Genomic DNA, 19413 nt, shown 5'->3' on the forward strand with positions numbered 1-19413 from the left:
TGAATTTACATTATTCTAGTTATGATCTGCTCTAAAATATGTTACTGGCTATTTATTCCTCATATGCTGGAGGAAAACTTGATTGCATAGTGACGTCTGATTATTGAATCTAATTGGTTCTTGTCAATTAGTTGATCAAACTGATTCGGAGATTGATCTGAATGATTCATAGGCTAATTGTTATTTTAACGATTTTTATAAATAAATAAAAGTATCCAACAATCACAAACGACAGGAAAATCATGAAAATTCTTTGGTCAAAAAGAGTGAGATCCATAAGCATTATACACTGATGAGCCAAAACATTATGACCACTCACAGATGAAGTGAATAACATCATCTCCTAACAAGGCCACTTGTCAAGGTCTGGGTAGATTGGATGGTAAACAAACAATCAGTTCTTGTAGTCAACATGTTGAATGCAGGAGAAATGGGCAGGAGTAAAGAAAGACCTGAGTGACTTTGACAAGGGCCAAATTGTTATGGACAGACGACTGGGTTAGAGCATCTCTGAAACGGCAAAGCTTGTGGGGTGCTCCCGGTCAGCAGTGGTGATTACCTACCGACAGTGGTCCGAGGAGGGACAAACCACAAACTGGCGACAGGGTGTTGGGCGCCCAAGGCTTATCGATGCATGATGGCAGCAAAGGATATCCCGTTTGGTCCGAACCGACAGACGGTCTACTGTGGCGCAAGTCACAGACAATTGTAATGATGGTTACAGGTGGAATGTGTCACAACACACAGTGCATCACACCCTGCTGCGTTTGGGGCTGCGTAGCCGCAGACCGGTCAGAGTGCCCATGAATGACCCCTGTCCACTGTCGAAAGCGCCTACAATGGGCATCCTACAGTGAGCGTCCGAACTGGACCTTAGAGCAGTGGAAGAAGATCACCTGGTCCGATGAGTCCCGTTTTCTTTTACACCACGTGGACGGCCGTGTACGTGTGCACCATTTACTGGGGAAGTGATGGCACCAGGACGCACTGTGGGAAGACGACAAGCCGGTGGAGGGAGTGTGATGCTCTGGGCATGTTCTGCTGGGAAACCCTGGCATTCATGTGGACATCAATTTGACACATACCACCTACCTAAACATCATTGCAGACCAGGCACACCCCTTCATGGCAATGGTATTCCCTGATGGCAGTGGCCTCTTTCAAAAGGAGAATGCTCCCTGCTGCACTGCACACATTGTTTGGGAATGGTTTGAGGAACATGATGAAGAGTTGAAGTTTTGCCCTGGCCTCCAAATTCCCCAAATCACAATCCGATTGAGCATCTGTGGGATGTGCAGGACCAACAAGTGTGATCCACGGCGGCTCCACCTCGCAACTTACAGGACTTGAAGGATATGCTGCTAATGACTTTGTGCCAGATACCACAGGGGTCTTGTCGAGTCCATGCCTCGGTGGGTCGGCGCTGTTTTGGCGGTACACGGAGGACCAACAGCATATTAGGCAGGTGGTCATAATGTTTTGGCTCATCAGTGTATATAAAATGTATATGTGCATAAAGACTTATACTGTCACTTGAGCTGGATACATTTTTTTATTTGATAAGACGACGTGTGCATAAACTGTTGTAAACCTTTACTGAATATATCTCTATAGAATTTATATAGGAATATACTGTAGATGTGCTTAAAAAAATGTTATGTGGCTTTGCCTGAACAAGCCATGTAAATAAATGAATTGCTAAAAGAATATCATCGCATAAAATCTGAAATGTTGCTCTTGTTATTCTGAAATGCTGGACACAAAGTCATCAAAATACCTCCCAGAACTCAGAAGTTCCCAGTGCGCTTTGTCTGCGTACTCTAAACCCCAAGTCATTTGTTACAAAAGAGCCACAGTGGCTCTTTTTTAATTTCAATTGTGTGCCAATTTTCTCAGAAGTGACTATTTTGTTTTTTTATACACATGGGATGGAAACGCTTCTTTATTTGCAGATATTTTCTGATTTTGCTGATAATTAAATTAAATCAGTATCTTGGATGGAAACATGACTAGTGGTTTATTTTGAAAGCTTATCAAAGCAAACGTGTTTAATGTACAGACGTCTGGAGGAGCGAGAAAAGGAGCAGCTGAGTCTGGTCGGGCGTCTTGAGGAGCAGCTGAGGGAGCGCAGCGAGGAAGCGGCCACCCTGCTGACGCCGGAGGTGGCGCGTCGCCTGGAGGAAGAAAGACGGACACTCACTGAGCTTAGGGAGGAGCTACTCAGAGCGAAGGAGGCACGGATCGATGGTGAGGAGGAGGGAGGAGAGGAGGCACGGAGGAGTGCACAGGCGCGGTATGAGAAGTTCAAGCAAGTGCAGGTGGAGGAGTTGGGTTTGCTGGAGGAGTCACTCCTGCAGCAGAAGGACAGACTGGAGCGCGAGGTGACCAGTGAACGGATGTCACTTGGTCTGATGCTGCACACACACAAGGACAATCAGAGTCAGGTACTGCAAAACACACTGAAACCAGAGGAAACAGACTTGTTACTATTATTAATTACCATAGTAATAACAATAACAATATGTAAGTACAAGCAGCTCTCCAAAACAATTACACAGCAATTACATGTAGTTTATTAGTAGTACTCAGTAATTACCTATGTAATTATACAGTAACATGAACACTGTAAAATAAAGTGTCACCCTATGATAACCAATCTTTATTTAGGGTAGTTTTTGTTTCTGATTAGTCTGTAGTCCTTAAACACAGAAGAGAATTGGCTCCTTGCAATGAATGGTTCACCCAAAAATGAAAATCCTGTCTCATTTACTCACCCTTATGTCATCCCAAGCCCATATGACTGACTTTTTCTGCATAACACAAAAGGAGATTTGCTTGTTGGCTGAATTCAATACAATGGCAGTATATTATGACTCTTTTTCACGCTTAATAAAACACCAATAAGTAGTCTATGTGACTTTTGATTACTTTGTATGGTGAACAGACTGTAATTAAAGTCATTATTCAATCAAAAAACAAAAATCGTTATTTAAGTTCTTATACAATACTAAAATCAAATATGGCGGCTATGTTGATAAAATCAAACCAAAATTGGTTCTTGCGTGACCAAACGTCATGGTGTCCTGTCGCAAGATCATCATGTTTACTGGCTTTGTTAATTATTTAATAAGATTTTAGAGTGAATGACGACTTAAATTATGGTCTGTACTTCATACAAAGTAATCGCGAGTCGCATGGACTACCTTAATGACTCTTTTAGGTGCTTTAAGCTTTAAAGTGAGTAACTATGTACTGCCATTGTTTTGAAATCAGCCAAGAGGAGATTCATCAAATTTTCTCCTTTTGGTGTTTTAAATAAAAAAGAAAGTCATGTGTTTTGAACTAGAGGTCAACCGATAGAGGATTTTGCCGATACAGATAACTAAGGTGATGGAAAATGCAGATAACAGATTATTCGGCTGATAGTTTTTCTTTTATTACTATGACGGGCACATAGTGCCTCAATGTTTTGTAGACAGAGACTTCAGGAGTCCAAATTAAATAAAATCCAATATGCAGTTTATTGTACAACCAAAATCCAAATAATAATCAGAAAAAAATAAGATTTGATGCATAACGCAGGACTGTTAACTATAAACAAGCCCAAAACACACTTACTTACTTTGGGACTCTTATTTTGAAATGACAGTGTCTTAGCTCTGCTGCAATGCTTTATATTTAAGTATTTAACAAATTAAGCTTTTTATAGCCTATATATTTACCAGATTAAGCGTGCTGTGTGTGTGTGTGTGTGTGTGTGTGTGTGTATATATATATATATATATATATATATATATATATATTTATGTTTCACAAGATGAGGTTTTTTTATTAGTATTATAAAGTTGGAGACATAATGTACATTTGAAGTCAGAAGTTTACATACACTTAGGTTGAAGTCATTAAAACTCATTTTTTAACCACTCCACAGATTTAATATTAGCAAACTGTAGTTTTGGCAAGTCGTTTAGGACATCTACTTTGTGCATAACATTTTTCCAACAGTTGTTTACAGACAGATTGTTTCAGTTTTAATTGACTATATCACAATTCCAGTGGGTCAGAAGTTTACATACTCTAAGATAACTGTGCCTTTAAGCAGCTTGGAAAATTCCAGAAAATGATGTCAAGCCTTTAAACAATTGGCTAATTAGCTTCTGATTGGAGGTGTACTGAATTGGAGGTGTGGATGTATTTTAAGTCCTACCTTCAGACTCAATGCCTCTTTGCTTGACTTCTTGGGAAAATCAAAAGAAATCAGCCAAGACCTCAGAAAAAAAATTGTGGACCTCCACAATCTGGTTCATCCTTGGGAGCAATTTACAAATGCCTGAAGGTACCACGTTCATCTGTACAAACAATAGTATGCAATTATATACACTATGGGACCACGCAGCCATCATACCGCTCAGGAAGGAGCATAATGACCATCGTTATGTTTGGAGGAAAAAGGATGAGGCTTGCAAGCCGAAGAACACCATCCCAACCGTGAAGCATGTGGGTGGCAGCATCATGTTGTGGGGGTGCTTTGCTGCAGGAGGGACTGGTGCACTTCACAAAATAGATGGCATCATGAGGATGGAAAATTATGTGGATATATTGAAGCAACGTCTCAAGACATCAGCCAGGAAGTTAAAGCTCAGTCGCAAATGGGTCTTCCAAATGGACAATGACCCCAGCAGCTTATGCTAAAATGCTTTAAATTATTTAATGTTTTTCACATCAATCTACACTCCATACCCCATAATGACAAAGCAAAAACCAGATTTTTGATAACTTTATTAAATTTATTAAAATGAAACAACTGAAATATCACATTGACCTATGTATTCAGACCCTTAACTCAGTACTTAGTTGAAGAACCTTTGGCAGCCTCAAGTCTTTTTGGATAGGATGCGACAAGCTTTGCACACCTGGATTTGGGGATTTTCTGCCATTCTTCTCTGCAGATCCTCTCAAGCTCTGTCAGGTTGGATGGGGACAGTCGTTGGACAGCCATTTTTTTTTGGTCTCTCCAGAGATGTTTGATTGGGTTCAAGTCCGGGCTCTGGCCTGGCCACTCAAGGACATTCACAGAGTTGTCCCTAAGCTACTCTTGCGTTGTCTTGGCTGGGTGCTTGGGGTCATTGTTCTGTTGGAAGGTGAACCTTCGGCCCAGTCTGAGGTCCTGAGCGCTCTGGACCAGGTTTTCATTAAGATATCTCTGTATTTTGCTGCATTCAGCTTTCCTTCAACCCTGACCAGTACCCCAGTCCCTGCCGCTGAAAAACACCCCCACAGCATGATGCTGCCACCACCATGCTTCACTGTTGGGATGGTATTGCGCAGGTGATGAGCGGTGCCAGGTTTCCTCCAGACATGACACTTGGAAGTAAGGCCAAACAGTTCAATCTTCATTTCATCAGACCAGAGAATCTTGTTTCTCACAGTCTGAGAGTCCTTTAGGTGTTTTTTTTATGTGTTTTGCACTGAGGAGAGGCTTCCGTCTGGACACTCTGCCATAAAGCCAAGATCGGTGGAGTGTTGCAGTGATGGTTGTTCTTCTGCAAGTTTCTCCCATCTCCACACATGATCTCTGGAGCTCAACCAGAGTGACCATCGGGTTCTTGGTCACCTCTCTTACCAAGGCCCTTCTCCCCCGAATGCTCAGTTTGGCCGGGTGGCCAGCTCTAGGAAGAGTCCTAGTTGTTCCGAACTTCTTCCATTTAAGAATTATGGAGGCCGGTGTACTCTTGAGAACCTTCAATGCAGCCGAATTTTGTTTGTAGGCTTTCCCAGATCTGTGCCTCAACACAATCCTGTCTCTTAGCTCTGCGGGCAGTTCCTTTGACCTCACCTTCCAAATCATGTCCAATGAATTGAATTTGCCACAGGTGGACTCCAATCAAAGTGTTGAAACATCTCAAAGATGATACGGAGAAATGGGATACACCTGAGCTAAATTTTAAGTGTCATAGCAAAGGGTCTGAATACTTATGTCAATGTGATATTTCAGTCTTTTCATTTTAATAAATTTGCAAAGATATCAGAAATCTTGTTTTTGCTTTGTCATTATGGGGTATGGAGTGTAGATTGATGTGAAAAAATATATATATAAAGCATTTTATCATAAGGCTGCAACATAACAAAATGTGAAAAAAATTAAGGGGTCCGGATATGTTCTGAATGCACTGCATCTCGATAGTTATGCCTTTTTTTTTTTTTTTTTTTTTTTTAAGTCAGAAGAACCATAATTTCATCCAAACAGCCATTGTAGCCAAATAGGTTCAATTTATTAAAAGGCATTGAATAAAAATATATTTTAAAATAATGAAGGCATGTTTCCTCGGTTTTTCACTAAATGAACACAAGGGAGAATGAGATCTAATCATTTTCATTGATATGCACATTTATATTTTATATACTGTACAATGATACATAGTAGCTTAATAAAAAGCATTATTTACCTTCATTTAATTTTTAACGTAAACATTTTTTTTTTGAATGAACAAGGTGAAGCTTTTATTTTTACACGTCACTTTCACCTGGAGCTTTTATTTTGACACGGAAAGTGTTATGTGTCGTTCACAATGTTCCGCATTTGGTGAAACGATTTAATCTCCTCCTTTTCTGTTATACAGTGCCACCTTTGTAGATTTGTATAATAACTTGTAGCGGTTACTTATGTTTGGAAGTGTAAATGCTTAAAACCTGCAGTACTTTTATTTCACAATGCAAGTGAACTGCTCTAAAAGCGATTAAAACACGAGCCCATGAGTTCCGCACATACACAGAACAGTGCACCTTCTGAAGCGCACACAGACATGTTTATTTGTCTTTCACTGCAGCATTTTGCAGTTTAATAAACTAAATGGCCAAATAGCAAACATTTTTAAATCATTGCGATATACACAACATTGCTTAATTTTATATTGTCGAAAAATCCTAGCTATTATATCGTTAATATTCAATAACATCACCCAGCCCTACCCATGAGGTGTCAGTGTTTGTTTTTATTTCACCTCTAGAGGTTGCTGTTATACTGTAGAACCATTATGTTCTAACTGTACAATCAGGAGGAACACGAGAAATAAAAAAATAAAAACTATTGGCATAGATTTTTACCGATATTTCCAAAAAAGCAACTATCAGCACTGATTAATCAATCGGTTGACCTACTGTAATTACATTTCCCAGTCTTCCTCTCTCATTTCTTTTTCTTTCACTCCTCTTCTCCTCATCCCTATAGGTTCATGAAATGATGGAGCATGGCGTGCAGGATGTGTCGTCTCTCAGTCAGGAGGAGGTGCTGATCCAGCAGGCGGAACACAGGCTCCAGTTTAAAGAGAGACAGCTCCTCTCTCTCTGTGAAAAACAACTGCCCGCCATCTGTGAGGAGCGCCAAAGAGCCTGTGAACTGCTGGAAAGAGTGAGAGGAGGAAGAGAGTCTCCTGGGGCAGACAGGAGTCCGGAGGAAATGGACAAAGAGCTGGATGAGATGCTGTATCAGGTAAAACTCTGAGATTCTGGATTCAAGGTGTTTTTTTGTTTTTTTTCTCAAATGACAAGCCTACAGACAGCCCATAGTTCATATTGCACACAAAAGATCTGGCTAGAATCACCCAATTTGATTGGCTGACGCTGTGCCATTTCCATATGTGAAGTTGTGTTTTTAAGGTTTCTGGTTAAGGATTAGTCACAGGGTTTGCCAAAGATAAAATTTTGTCAAAATGTCAAGATTTAGTTTTTCTTTGCTTTGGAAGGATCTGTTAGAATGGTGCGCTTGGTAGCGAGCAAACTAAATATGCACAAACAGAACCGCTTTGTTTTTGTTATATCTGTGAAATCAGAATCCCTTTCTCTCTTTTTCTGCAGGTAGAGAAAGAGTTGGAGGAGAAGGAGGAGCGTTTGTCTCAGTACAGCGTCAGCGCCGAGCAGTTGCAGCAGCTGCAGCAGTCGTACGAGTTCACGGCGAACGTGGCCCGTCAGGAGGAGAAGGTTCGCAAGAAGGAGAAGGAGATCCTGGAGTGGCGGGAGAAGCAGCAGCGGGAGGCTCTGGAGCAGGCGGTCACGCGCTTGGAGAGGAGACACTCTGCCCTTCGCAGGAGCCTCAGTCTGGAGCCCGATGCCGAGAAGCCACGCAGGAGGTCACAGTCTGCACGTGGACAAAGCACTTTCAGATCGACAGGAACTCAAGACCTTGACCAGGAGAGGTGTGCTATTTGCTAGTGTTGCTTTTCACTTGATGAGTACAGTTTTCTGTCCTGTGTTGAAGTTAATCTGGTTGTTTTCTGTTGAAACAGGAAGTTGGGGTGGGACATGTCAAAGAGCTTGTCTTTTACAGAAAGACTGTAAATTTGCTAAAACTTACATATACAGTGGCAAGAAAAAGTATGTGAACCCTTTTGGATGTGTTTTTTTTTTTTTTTTCTCGATAATTGGTCATAAAATGTGATATATTCAGTCACAATTATAGACAAACAATAATGTGATTAAGCTAAAAACACACAAACAATTATAATCTTTCATGTCTTTATTGAACACATCTCATTAAACATTCACAGTGCTGTGGAAAAATTAAGTGAACCCTTGGATTTAATATCTTGTCGATCCTCCTTTGGCAGCTATAACCTCAACCAAGTGTTTCCAGTAGCTGCGGATTAGACCTGCACAATGTTCAGAGGGAATTTTGGACCATTATTCTTTACAGAACTGCTTCAGTTCAGCCATATTCTTAGGATGTCTGGTGTGAAGGGCTCTCTTGAGGTCATTCCACAGCATCTCTTTTGGGTTAAGGTCTGGGGTCTGATTGGGCCACTCCAAAAGGTAGATTTTCTTTTTTTGAGGACATTCTGTAGTGGATTTACTTTGATGTTTAGGGTCATTATCCTGCTGTATCACTCAACTTCTACTGAGCTTCAGCTGGCACACAGCCACCCTGACATTATCCTGTAGGATATCTTGATAAACTTGGGAATTCATTTCGATGATGGCAAGTGGTCCAGGCCCCAAAGCAGCAAAGCAGCCCCAAATTTCCCTCCACCGTACTTCAGCGGTGGGATTGTGTTTTCATGTTGGTATGTGGTGCCCTTTTTACGCCATACGTAGTGCTGCGTGTTCTTACCAAACAATTTAACTCAGTCCACAAAACATTTTCCCAGTAGCGTTGTGGAGTGTCAAGGTGGTCTTTGGCAAACTTCAGGCACGCAGTAATATTTTTGATGGAAAGCAGCGGCTTCCTTCGTGGTGTCCTGCCATGGACACCATGCCTGTTTAATGTTTTTTTGTATAGTAGACCCGTGAATAAAGATGTTAACCAGTTCCAATCATTCCTTCAAGTCTTTATCTGTCACTCTAGGGTTCTTTTTTTAACTCATTGAGCATTCTGCGGTGTGCCCTTTGACTCATCTTGGCTGGACAGCCCCTTCTAGGAAGAGTAGCCACAGTACTAATCTGTCTTCATTTATAGACAGTTTGTCTAACTCTGGACTGATGAATATCTAGAAGAGTCTTATTGTAACCCTTTCTAGCTTAATGCAAAGCAACAATTCTTCTGAAATCTCTTTTTTTTTTTTTTTTGCGAGGCATGATCCATGTCAGCAGATGCTTCTTGTGAATAGCAAATTCAAAATATTTGAGTGCTTTTTATAAGTCAAAGAAGCTCTAACCAACACCTCCAATCTCGTTTCATTAATTGGATGCCAGGTTTGCCGCCAACTGACTCCTGTCTTTAGCCAAGGGGTTCACTTACTTTTTCCACAGCACTGTAAATGTTTAATGGGATGTGTTCAATAAAGACATGAAAGATTATAATTGTTTGTTTTTAGCTTAAGCACATTGTTATTTGTCTATACTTGTGACTTTGATGTAGATGAGATTATTTTATGACCAATTAATGCAGAAAATCAGCTCATTTCAAAGGGTTCACATACTTTTTCTTGCCACTGTAGATGAACTCAAAGCTAATAGACATAGACTAAATGCCATAAAACTATCTTTTGATTTCTTCATGTCATTTTTGCATTTTGTATCCTTATGGATTTTTCCGGATGTTCTCAGGATGGAGAGAGAGATCGCTCAGCTTAAGCAGAGGATCAGTGAGAGTGAAGGAGGAAGTGGGCGGAGTCTAAGTGTGAGTGGCGAAGAAAAGAACAACGTGAACCAATCTCCCATCAGCCCCATACAGACCCTCTCCACTGTACTATCTATAGGAGATGAGAGGTACACACATGGAAACTAACTTTTAAAATGACTGCATAATGATCTTGTACAAGCAACATTTAAAAAAAAAATTTTTTTTAAGGAAAGTTCACACAAAAATGAACATTTTATCATCATTTACTCATCCTCATGTTGTTCCAACCCTGTGTTTATTGTAGTCTTCCCCTTCGCTGTTGCTCTCAAATGTTGTTTGTGGTCAAGTATATTCAGACTTATTACACTGCGATGGATGCCCTCATTAACGTCAAATCTGACACAAAGCACCTTTACTCGCTGAAGATATGAATGAGATTTGAGAGCTTTGGGCAGGGGAAGATTTTTCTCGAGAAACAAATGGAGTCAAATGTATTTACAAAGCTGTCGGATGTCGTATCGACTATTTTTATAGTGCATTTTGTTCATCAGCTCGACAGTCGCGGTACTCATTCACTTTCAGTGCATAGAAAATAGCCATTTGGACCTTCTGTGTTTGTATTTCAAGGAAGAAATCAAATAATACTGGGTCAGAATGAGGTGTGAATGGTTAAATGATGACAGAATTTTTATTTTGGGTGACTATTTCTTTAATATCCTTCTGTCACCTTCAGGATACATGCATATATTGAAGAGGAGGTGCAGCGGAGACTGCAGAAACTGAACCTGCTGAACAGAGAGAATAACAACACACTCTCACTGTCTTCAGACTCACTACAGGTACTGGATGTAACTTCAATTACAACACGACTGAACTACAGACAGCATGAAATCTAAATTGACCCTTATTTGCTTCATGTAAATGTCCTCTGTCTTCTTGTGCACAATCTTTTATCAAAATGAGAAACTCTCCACTTCTGAAACAACGTTTCTTTTCTGCAGACGTAACCTAGAAAATAATTATTGATAATATGATCTAATATGTAACTATCCAATTAAATACTGCAGGATAAAATCCCCACCTAGAACTAGACGATATACATGGCTGAAAACATTATTTCTCAATATTGTTCATCCTTTAGTCAATATTTAATATATTGCTTAGTATGTGTTTGCTCTGAAATGGGTTTAAAGAGGGATTTTTGTTAAATGCACATAAAATATTCGATGTATTTAGAGAGTAACTACATAAGAATAAACAGCAATAGGGCTGGGCAAAAATATTGATTTTCCGATGAATCACGATCTTCATTTGAACGATCTTGATATTGATTCTTAAATCTCAAGATTGATCTTTCACTCTATGTTGCAACCCTCTATAATGCAAGTAAATTACTCACATGTGCAACCAAATCTCATGCTATGCAACTTAAAATGTCTATGATTAGTCACTGGTTAGTAGATGCTCAGATTTCAGAGTAGTATAGTGGAGATGTTATTCGCACAAAGTTCCTTTCACTGCGTGTTGAGAGTAAATGTTTGGTTAAACTCGTTCTGTGTCTCCACAGACGAGATCCATGGATCCATTTGTCATTGAATGTCTCTTTTAATACACTTTGTTCTTTACAGTCAGTTGTTGATTAAAAACAACAACAAAAAAGAAACATTTAATGCACTAAAGAAACCACACACGTCTTCTCTTGTTATATGTGCTTACTGGCTGATGCTGCTAGTCTTAAAGAGACAGTACCAATTAAGCATGTGTTCTACATATCAATGTAAATATTTGTAAATACTACAAATTATGCAAGTAAACTGTAAAAATGTAACAAAAATATATGTTCAACATAATATTTGCAATTTCAAGACATTAATTGAATAGACTGAATTAGAAAATTTTCAAAAGCTAAAATGTCACCAATTTGATGAAAAACTAATGATAAAATATAATTAGTAAAATTAATATTTTCAAATTGTAGCTAGAAAGGTTACCTAGAAGGTTCCTTTATAATTAAGAGCAATAGCTGAAAGAGAATTTCTTTTATATGTAAGCAAAATGGACATTGTTACCGATATGTACCCATATGAATCGATATCGAATCGAGATCAGAATCGAATTGAATCTAGAGCCTGTGAATCGAATCGGAAATCTGTATCAATACCCAGCCCTAAACAGCATTATCTACCTATTTATATTTTCACTAAAATAATTTAATACATGAAAAAGTCACGCTTTCTTCCATGAACACTTTTGAGTCATGACGCAAATTAATCATTAAACCACCTCATTGAAATAAATCAAACTTACGAGCTTGATCAGCATTTAAATGAGGGTTACACCAGACAAACTATTAAAATATCAGTCTTTAAACATATAAATAAGGGCTGGGAAATTTAATTCGTTAATTCCTGTGATTTAATAGTTGAGTGTTTAACTCGTTAAAATAATTAACACAATTAATGCAGTAACTTTTTTTTCACTAAAAACTTTTTTCACTTCTAAAACTTCTAATGTTTTCCCCCACTTCCTGTGACTAAAATTGGCATATATAAACTTCCAGACGGTACGCTCGACTCGACTGCACATCCTAGCATAGAAACTGATTGTGTGGAGCAGTGCACGCTTATTCATTACGCGCGATGCATGTCCAGCACGTAATAAACACAGGAGCGAATTTACTGGAAAACGACAGAAGATTTTCCCCAACTTTTCTGATTTTTCTCCCCTTTTTCTCCCCAATTTGGAATGCCCAATTCCCAATGCGCTTTAAGTCCTCGTGGTGGCGGAGGACGAATCTCAGTTGCCTCCGCGTCTGAGACCGTCAACCCGCGCATCTTATCACGTGGCTTGTTGAGCGCGTTACCGTGGAGACATAGCGCGTGTGGAGGCTTCACGCCATCCACCGCGGCATCCACGCACAACTCACCACGCACCCCACCGAGAACGAACCACGTTATAGCGATCACGAGGAGGTTACCCCATGTGACTCTACCCTCCCTAGCAACCGGGCCAATTTGGTTGCTTAGGAGACCTGGCTGGAGTCACTCAGCACGCCCTGGGATTCAAACTCGTGAACTCTAGGGGTGGTAGTCAGCATCTTTATTCGCTGATCTATCCAAGCCCCCTGATTTTGCACAACTTTTGATTACAGCATGTCCACTGATTTTATGGCATGTACACCAATCAACCACAACATTAAAACCATCTGCCTAATATTGTGTAGGTACCCCTCGTGCCGGCAAAACAGCGCCAACCCGCATCTCAGAATAGCATTCTGAGATGATATTTTTCTCACCACAATTGTACAAAGTGGTCATCTGAGTTACCGTAGACTTTGTCAGTTCAAACCAGTCTGTTGACCTCTCTCATCATCAAGGCGTTTCCATCCGCAGAACTGCCGCTCACTGGATGTTTTTTGTTTTTGGCACCATTCTGAGTAAATTCTAGAGACTGTTGTGTGTGAAAATCCCAAGAGATCAACAGTTACAGAAATACTGAAACCAGCCCGTCTGGCACTAACAATTGTGATGTTACATTAAATGGCATTATTTGCCCCCTGAATTGTATTTTCTTTATGAGAGCAGATTTTTCTCTCACCAATTAAAACAAACTGTGTCTTATCCATTTGTCAAATACATCAGTTTAAATAGCTCATTAAAACAAATTCTTATGAATGAGAAAAATTCTCAATTTTGGAATTTCTGGGTCATTTTTGCTCCGAGCCCCCCTTCATTTCTAATCCTTATTCCACCCTTTATTATTGCTTACTCAATATTCTGTTTCACATTACGGAAGTTGCATATGTTGCAAATGCTGTCCTGCTGTCTTTACATTAACTACATAAATGTAAAACTTCTACATGTGATTGAAAAAGCCACTTGCTCTTTGGATTGTTGCAATTTTTCATTATTGTAATACGTATAACTTAAAAAGAGGGTAAAAAATCTTTTCACATCACCCTTGTCATGCACAAGTGCAGCATTAAACCCATAGAATTGTTTTTGGTGTCATGACATTTTTTTAACCCTACAGGAGGAGGAGCAGGATAGTGAGGGTAGCTCTGTTAGATTGACAGATGAGGTAAGCACAGGCCTCAGCCAATCATCGTCTCTGCAGCAAAAGCTGTGTGGACTGTGATTTGCATGATCCAGCCTTATTAATTTGCATATCACTAATGAACCTGGATCTCAGTAGATTGTGTTTTCTACTCTGGAAGCATGCAGTCTGCTCACAATTGTCTTGCATTTTACCTTATAGATTTAAGCTGCAGTAAAATGATTGAGATGAGATATGCCAAACAAATGTCTGCTTGCTTGCCCCCTAAAACAGATGCTAGTATTTCAGATTGTTAAAGGTGAAGTGTGTAATTTCTGCACCGCAAGGATCGGCAAACAAAATTGCAAAAATAGTGACTGTTTTCAAAGAGGTTGAAAAAAACCAATAACTCTGCCCCAAACTCACCCCATTGGTTGAGGCAGTGTTGCTCTATCAGGTTGGTTGGGATTCTCAAACAAACAGTGTTTTAATAACGCCACAGAGAGACAGTGTTTACACTTTTTGGGGAAATTAACCTTCAAATGACTTTTTGTTTTCTGTGCATATTAAGCGGGGACATAATTACATGCCTCACCTTTAAAGTTAGTCATGTGTGTTAAAGTTAGTTTGTGTCTCTAATGAACTTTATTTCACTCACAGGACAATGATAAAAAACACATTGGTGCTTGCAAATGGAAATACGAGGTATGGTTTAATGATAGGTTTGTGTAAAATGGTTTCATAGTATTTCATTGCAATCATTAACTGTCTTTCCACAGCGGCTGGTGTCGATACCTCTGGATCCGAGTTCAGAAAGTCTTAAAGATCCAGTGAAGATCAGTATTCCACGTTACATGCTATGCGGACAGGGCAAAGATGAACACTTTGAGTTTGAAGTCAAGGTTTGTCTGCGTTTTACACACACACACAATCACTGCAATCTCAGATTTCTCAGATTTCTTTGATGTTTGAGAGATTGATCTTTTATTTTGTCTGTTTTTAGATCACAGTTCTGGATGAAACTTGGACAGTGTTCAGAAGATACAGTCGTTTTCGGGAGATGCACAAATCTCTCAAGCTGAAATATCCAGAGGTATATGGCCTATATGTACACATGGAAACAAATGTGATGCATTATTTGGATAGAAAAATGTGATTGGAATTTAAAGTGAACATTATTCGCTACAGGTCTACCAGCTTGTTAAGTGAAGGATACTAGCTAAAAGTGCCCAAATAATCCAAATAAGCGAATATAGAAACAATGCTGGGCGGATTAGTTGTGAATTGTAATCCGGTCCTGAATCTAATCTAATTACTTTTGGATTACTTTCAACTTAGTTCTATTTTATTTTATGTCACATGCATTTGAGTAGGATAATCATTTTAACATAAAAGTACAAAGAGGAAGAAAATGTAGTCCATTCTTATACTTACAAAAAGAGCCTCATAAAAAGAGCTCCTTATGACATTTTTAAAAAGTGCATTAAACATTACATGAATGAAATAAACATTAAATGTAACCGCATTAACAGTGCCAAAGTTTATAATTCAAAACACTGAGACATCAAATTATTTTTAATAAAAACATAACATGAATAAACAGTAATGAACCTGAAATCAACAGCAATAATATTGCTAGGTCAAAGCTAACAGCTCCAAACTCTGACACACTTTTAGCCCTTACTAAGTAATAGTCCATCACCCGATCCTTAGCTGAGGTGCGTATCTTACTGTTGTAATGTAAATGACTATTGCGCTTCAGGGTAAGAATATGATGATTTTGATATGAAAATGATCAATAAATTATTAACAATTTAATGCCATTGCCTTGTTAATATGTAATCATGTAATCTATAATAAAGTAACTGTAGTCCGATTATGAGTATTTTAAAATGTAATTTAATCCAGTTACAAGTACTTGATTTTGTAATCTGATTACGTCATCCAGATTACATGTAATCCGTAACTACCCAGCACTGTATAAAAATGCCGTGAACGGCGCATTTTTGTCTAATTTTTCGCTGTTGCGTTGTGTGAGCACTCCAAATAAACTCTAAAAGCAGTTTTTGTGGAACGCATGAAGATTAAGAGAAAGCGGTTTAACACACTTAGGTTTCTCCCGGAGAATGCAATTTATCTGGCCATGTAAACACACAAGCGCCATTCTCACAGGTTACACATGTCATCGGATGGAGCAGAACAAGAAGTAAGCAAAGCAGAAAGACTTCAACATTTCCAGGAGTACAGTAGGGAAAGCACATACACAATAAGCTATACTCAATTATAAACACCAGTGTAGATGATCGACTGTCCCTTACCTCCGCGTATATGCGCTCGTACATTGGGGGAATTGGGTGTTTACTTAAGAGAGAAAACCCCACTATTGCTGCGCAATTCCGCTGCAGGTCGCAACAGAAAGTTAAGGAAACAAACACAGCAACAACTGCGGAATATATGTAAATAAAGCAACAGAGAGTAAAATAGTAAAGGCTTTCTCAGATGCCGTGTTTGTTATTACGTTGCTGTAGAGAATGCTGCTTTCTCTCCAAGCTGCATGGATACACGAGTTAAGAGTACACCACTTATACAGTGCATGTAAACAGGAACGCAGCTTTCTCTCAATAAGCCGCATTCTCGCAATGCACTGCTTTGACATGTGCTGCGTTTACATGCACCAGTCCATGTAAACGCACTTAGTGACAATGACACCCAGACACGGAGGAGGAGACGCACGCTTACTCTATTTCTGTGGAGATGATAGAATAAAACAAAAAAACATATTTTCAAATACACACAGAATTTCAAAGGTCTTCCTTCATGCAAAATAAGTGGGTTTAATCAAAGAGCCCAAAAAAATAATGAATGAAAGTGAAGAATTTATGACAGAAATATTTTACTATTGCATAATAATATAATGTTATATAATTAGGGCTGTCAATCTATTCAAATTTTTAATCGAATTAATTACATGGTGTGCTGGTTAATTAATTGAATTAATCGCATATATAAATATTTGCTGAGAAAGCCCCTCAAATAATAATAATTCAGTATATAATGATGAAATAATTATAAATAGTTATATTTTAAATAATTACATATATATATATATATACATACTGGTGGCCAAAAGTTTGGAATAATGTACAGATTTTGCTGTTTTAGAAGGAAAATGGTACTTTAGTTCACCAAAGTGGCATTCAACTGATCACAAAGTATAGTCAGGACATTACTGATGTAAAAAACAGCACCATCACTGTTTTAAAAAAGTCATTTTTGAAGTGCATCACTCCAACACCTTATCCTTGAGTAATTATGCTAAATTGCTAATTTGGTACTAGAAAATCACTTGCCATTATATCAAACACAGCTGAAAGCTATTTGGATCATTAAATGAAGCTTAACATTGTCTTTGTATTTGTTTTTGAGCTGCCACAGTATGCAATAGACTGACATGTCTTAAGGTCAATATTAGGTAAAAAATGGCAAAAAAGAAACAGCTTTCTCTAGAAACTTGTCAGTCAACTGTTGTTTTGAGGAATGAAGGCTATACAATGCTTGAAATTGCCAAAAAACTGAAGATTTCATCCAAAGGTGTACACTACAGTCTTCAAAGATAAAGGACAACTGGCTCTAACAAGGACAGAAAGAGATGTGGAAGACCAGATGTACAACTAAACAAGAGGATAAGTACATCAGAGTCTCTAGTTTGAGAAATAGACGCCTCACATGTCCTCAGCTGACATCTTCATTGAATTCTACCCGCTCAACACCAGTTTCATGTTCAACAGTAAAGAGAAGACTCAGGGGTGCAGGCCTTATGGGAATTGCAAATTATATAAATTGTCACAGCCCTCGTCATAATTGCCATAATCATCATAATATATATATATATACTGTATATATATATACACACACACACACAGTAAATATTATAAAAAATATATATATATTCAGATAATTAAATTTGCATTGATAAGACAATACAAAAAGTGGCTTTGGAATCCAATGTATTTGCATATTATTGAACATAAGCCAGTCATTGGCTTACAGTTCACAGCAATCCATTCTGCAACTGAATTTGTCAATCAGTCTGAGATTTATTATAAGGGCTTGTCTAAGGACGCGACAATGTACACCTGCATCAGATTGACATTTTTGGAGCATCTCACTGTGGATGCGTTGCGTCATAAACATACCATTTTTATGTCGCTGTGTCAATTTAGTCAATTTAACATAGTTTAATACTTAGAAAAGCACGTCTTCAGATCCCTAAGTTCGCATTTGTGCTTCATTAAGCTGTGTTTTGAGTGCAAGAAGGCGTCCTCGTGTTGTGCTGTCTGCTGAAAGGTTGGTTTGTTCTCTGTATAAGCTGTGCATTGTCTGTACAGCTGAAGTTTCGCTTACTGACCCCTGGAGAAAACAGGTGGTACTTCAAACTTGAATTGCTCAGGATTCTTCCTTATTGCGGTCCGGGGACATGATTAATTGCATTTATTTTTTAAATGCGTTAAGTGCTTTGCTCATAGACACAATAACTAGGATTGTGATCACAGAAAATAAAATGTACATATTTCACGCTATATCGTTTACGTTTAATTCGTTAAAGCCCCTGTATACATAAGTAAGGCATATGAGGTATCATTTCAAAGATTAGAATCTGAACTTTTCAGAGATAACCATCACTGATGCATTTGTGTTATATAAAATAAGAAAATAGGGCCTCACAAAATTTGCATCGCACATTAGGGCTTCCTTGAGGTAGTGGGGTAGAAATATTTATATGAATATAAATGTCTTTCACATAGCACTTAAATGGACAAGTCATATATCAAATGAAAGCTCTCATTCTCAGGAATGCGACTGTACAATTTGTTGCCCTAATACCACAGTTAGAAAGATACAAAAAAATCACAAAGTGAAATATGATTTCTTTAAGTCATCAAATACAAACGTCTCTTTTGTGCACGGATCACTGCTGGTGTAAGCCCCAAATAATCCATTGTTATATTTTAGGTGACCAGAACTAAATATGCCATCCAGCAGGAAAAGCATGCTAGACAAATCATCAAACAAATATGTTTTGATGATAAAACTTTATATGTCATCGCAAAGGGGATGATCTCAGCTTTATAATGACACCTAGATTGAGCTTCTAGTCCAGTCAGAGGCCGAGATATTCAATGAAATATCAATGGTGATGCATGAACTGAAAATTAGACTGAATGTCTATGGACGAGCACATCTTTGAGGGCTAAAATGCTCTAAAATTAAATGTAGAGTTTATTTGGAGTGCTCACACAAATTAGACAAAAATGCGCTGTTCA

General features: G+C 38.6%; 1 protein-coding gene across 5 annotated transcripts in view; it reads left to right on the forward strand.

Moving 5' to 3' along the window:
* The window catches only part of LOC127444045 (kinesin-like protein KIF16B), a 47230-nt gene that overhangs the window by 25537 nt on the left and 2280 nt on the right, over positions 1 to 19413 (forward strand). For 2 of the 5 annotated variants that reach the window (XM_051703190.1, XM_051703191.1), the window contains 9 exons: positions 2060 to 2444; positions 7229 to 7489; positions 7855 to 8192; positions 10039 to 10200; positions 10788 to 10893; positions 14087 to 14134; positions 14750 to 14794; positions 14869 to 14991; positions 15093 to 15182. In XM_051703190.1, coding sequence (XP_051559150.1) covers positions 2060 to 2444; positions 7229 to 7489; positions 7855 to 8192; positions 10039 to 10200; positions 10788 to 10893; positions 14087 to 14134; positions 14750 to 14794; positions 14869 to 14991; positions 15093 to 15182 — 1558 coding nt within the window. The remainder of the gene's footprint in view (positions 1 to 2059; positions 2445 to 7228; positions 7490 to 7854; positions 8193 to 10038; positions 10201 to 10787; positions 10894 to 14086; positions 14135 to 14749; positions 14795 to 14868; positions 14992 to 15092; positions 15183 to 19413) is intronic. The other 3 variants (XM_051703193.1, XM_051703195.1, XM_051703194.1) reach the window with 3 other exon arrangements.

This window comes from Myxocyprinus asiaticus, chromosome 7 (genome assembly GCF_019703515.2).
Source record: "Myxocyprinus asiaticus isolate MX2 ecotype Aquarium Trade chromosome 7, UBuf_Myxa_2, whole genome shotgun sequence".
Taxonomy (NCBI): Eukaryota; Metazoa; Chordata; class Actinopteri; order Cypriniformes; family Catostomidae; genus Myxocyprinus; species Myxocyprinus asiaticus.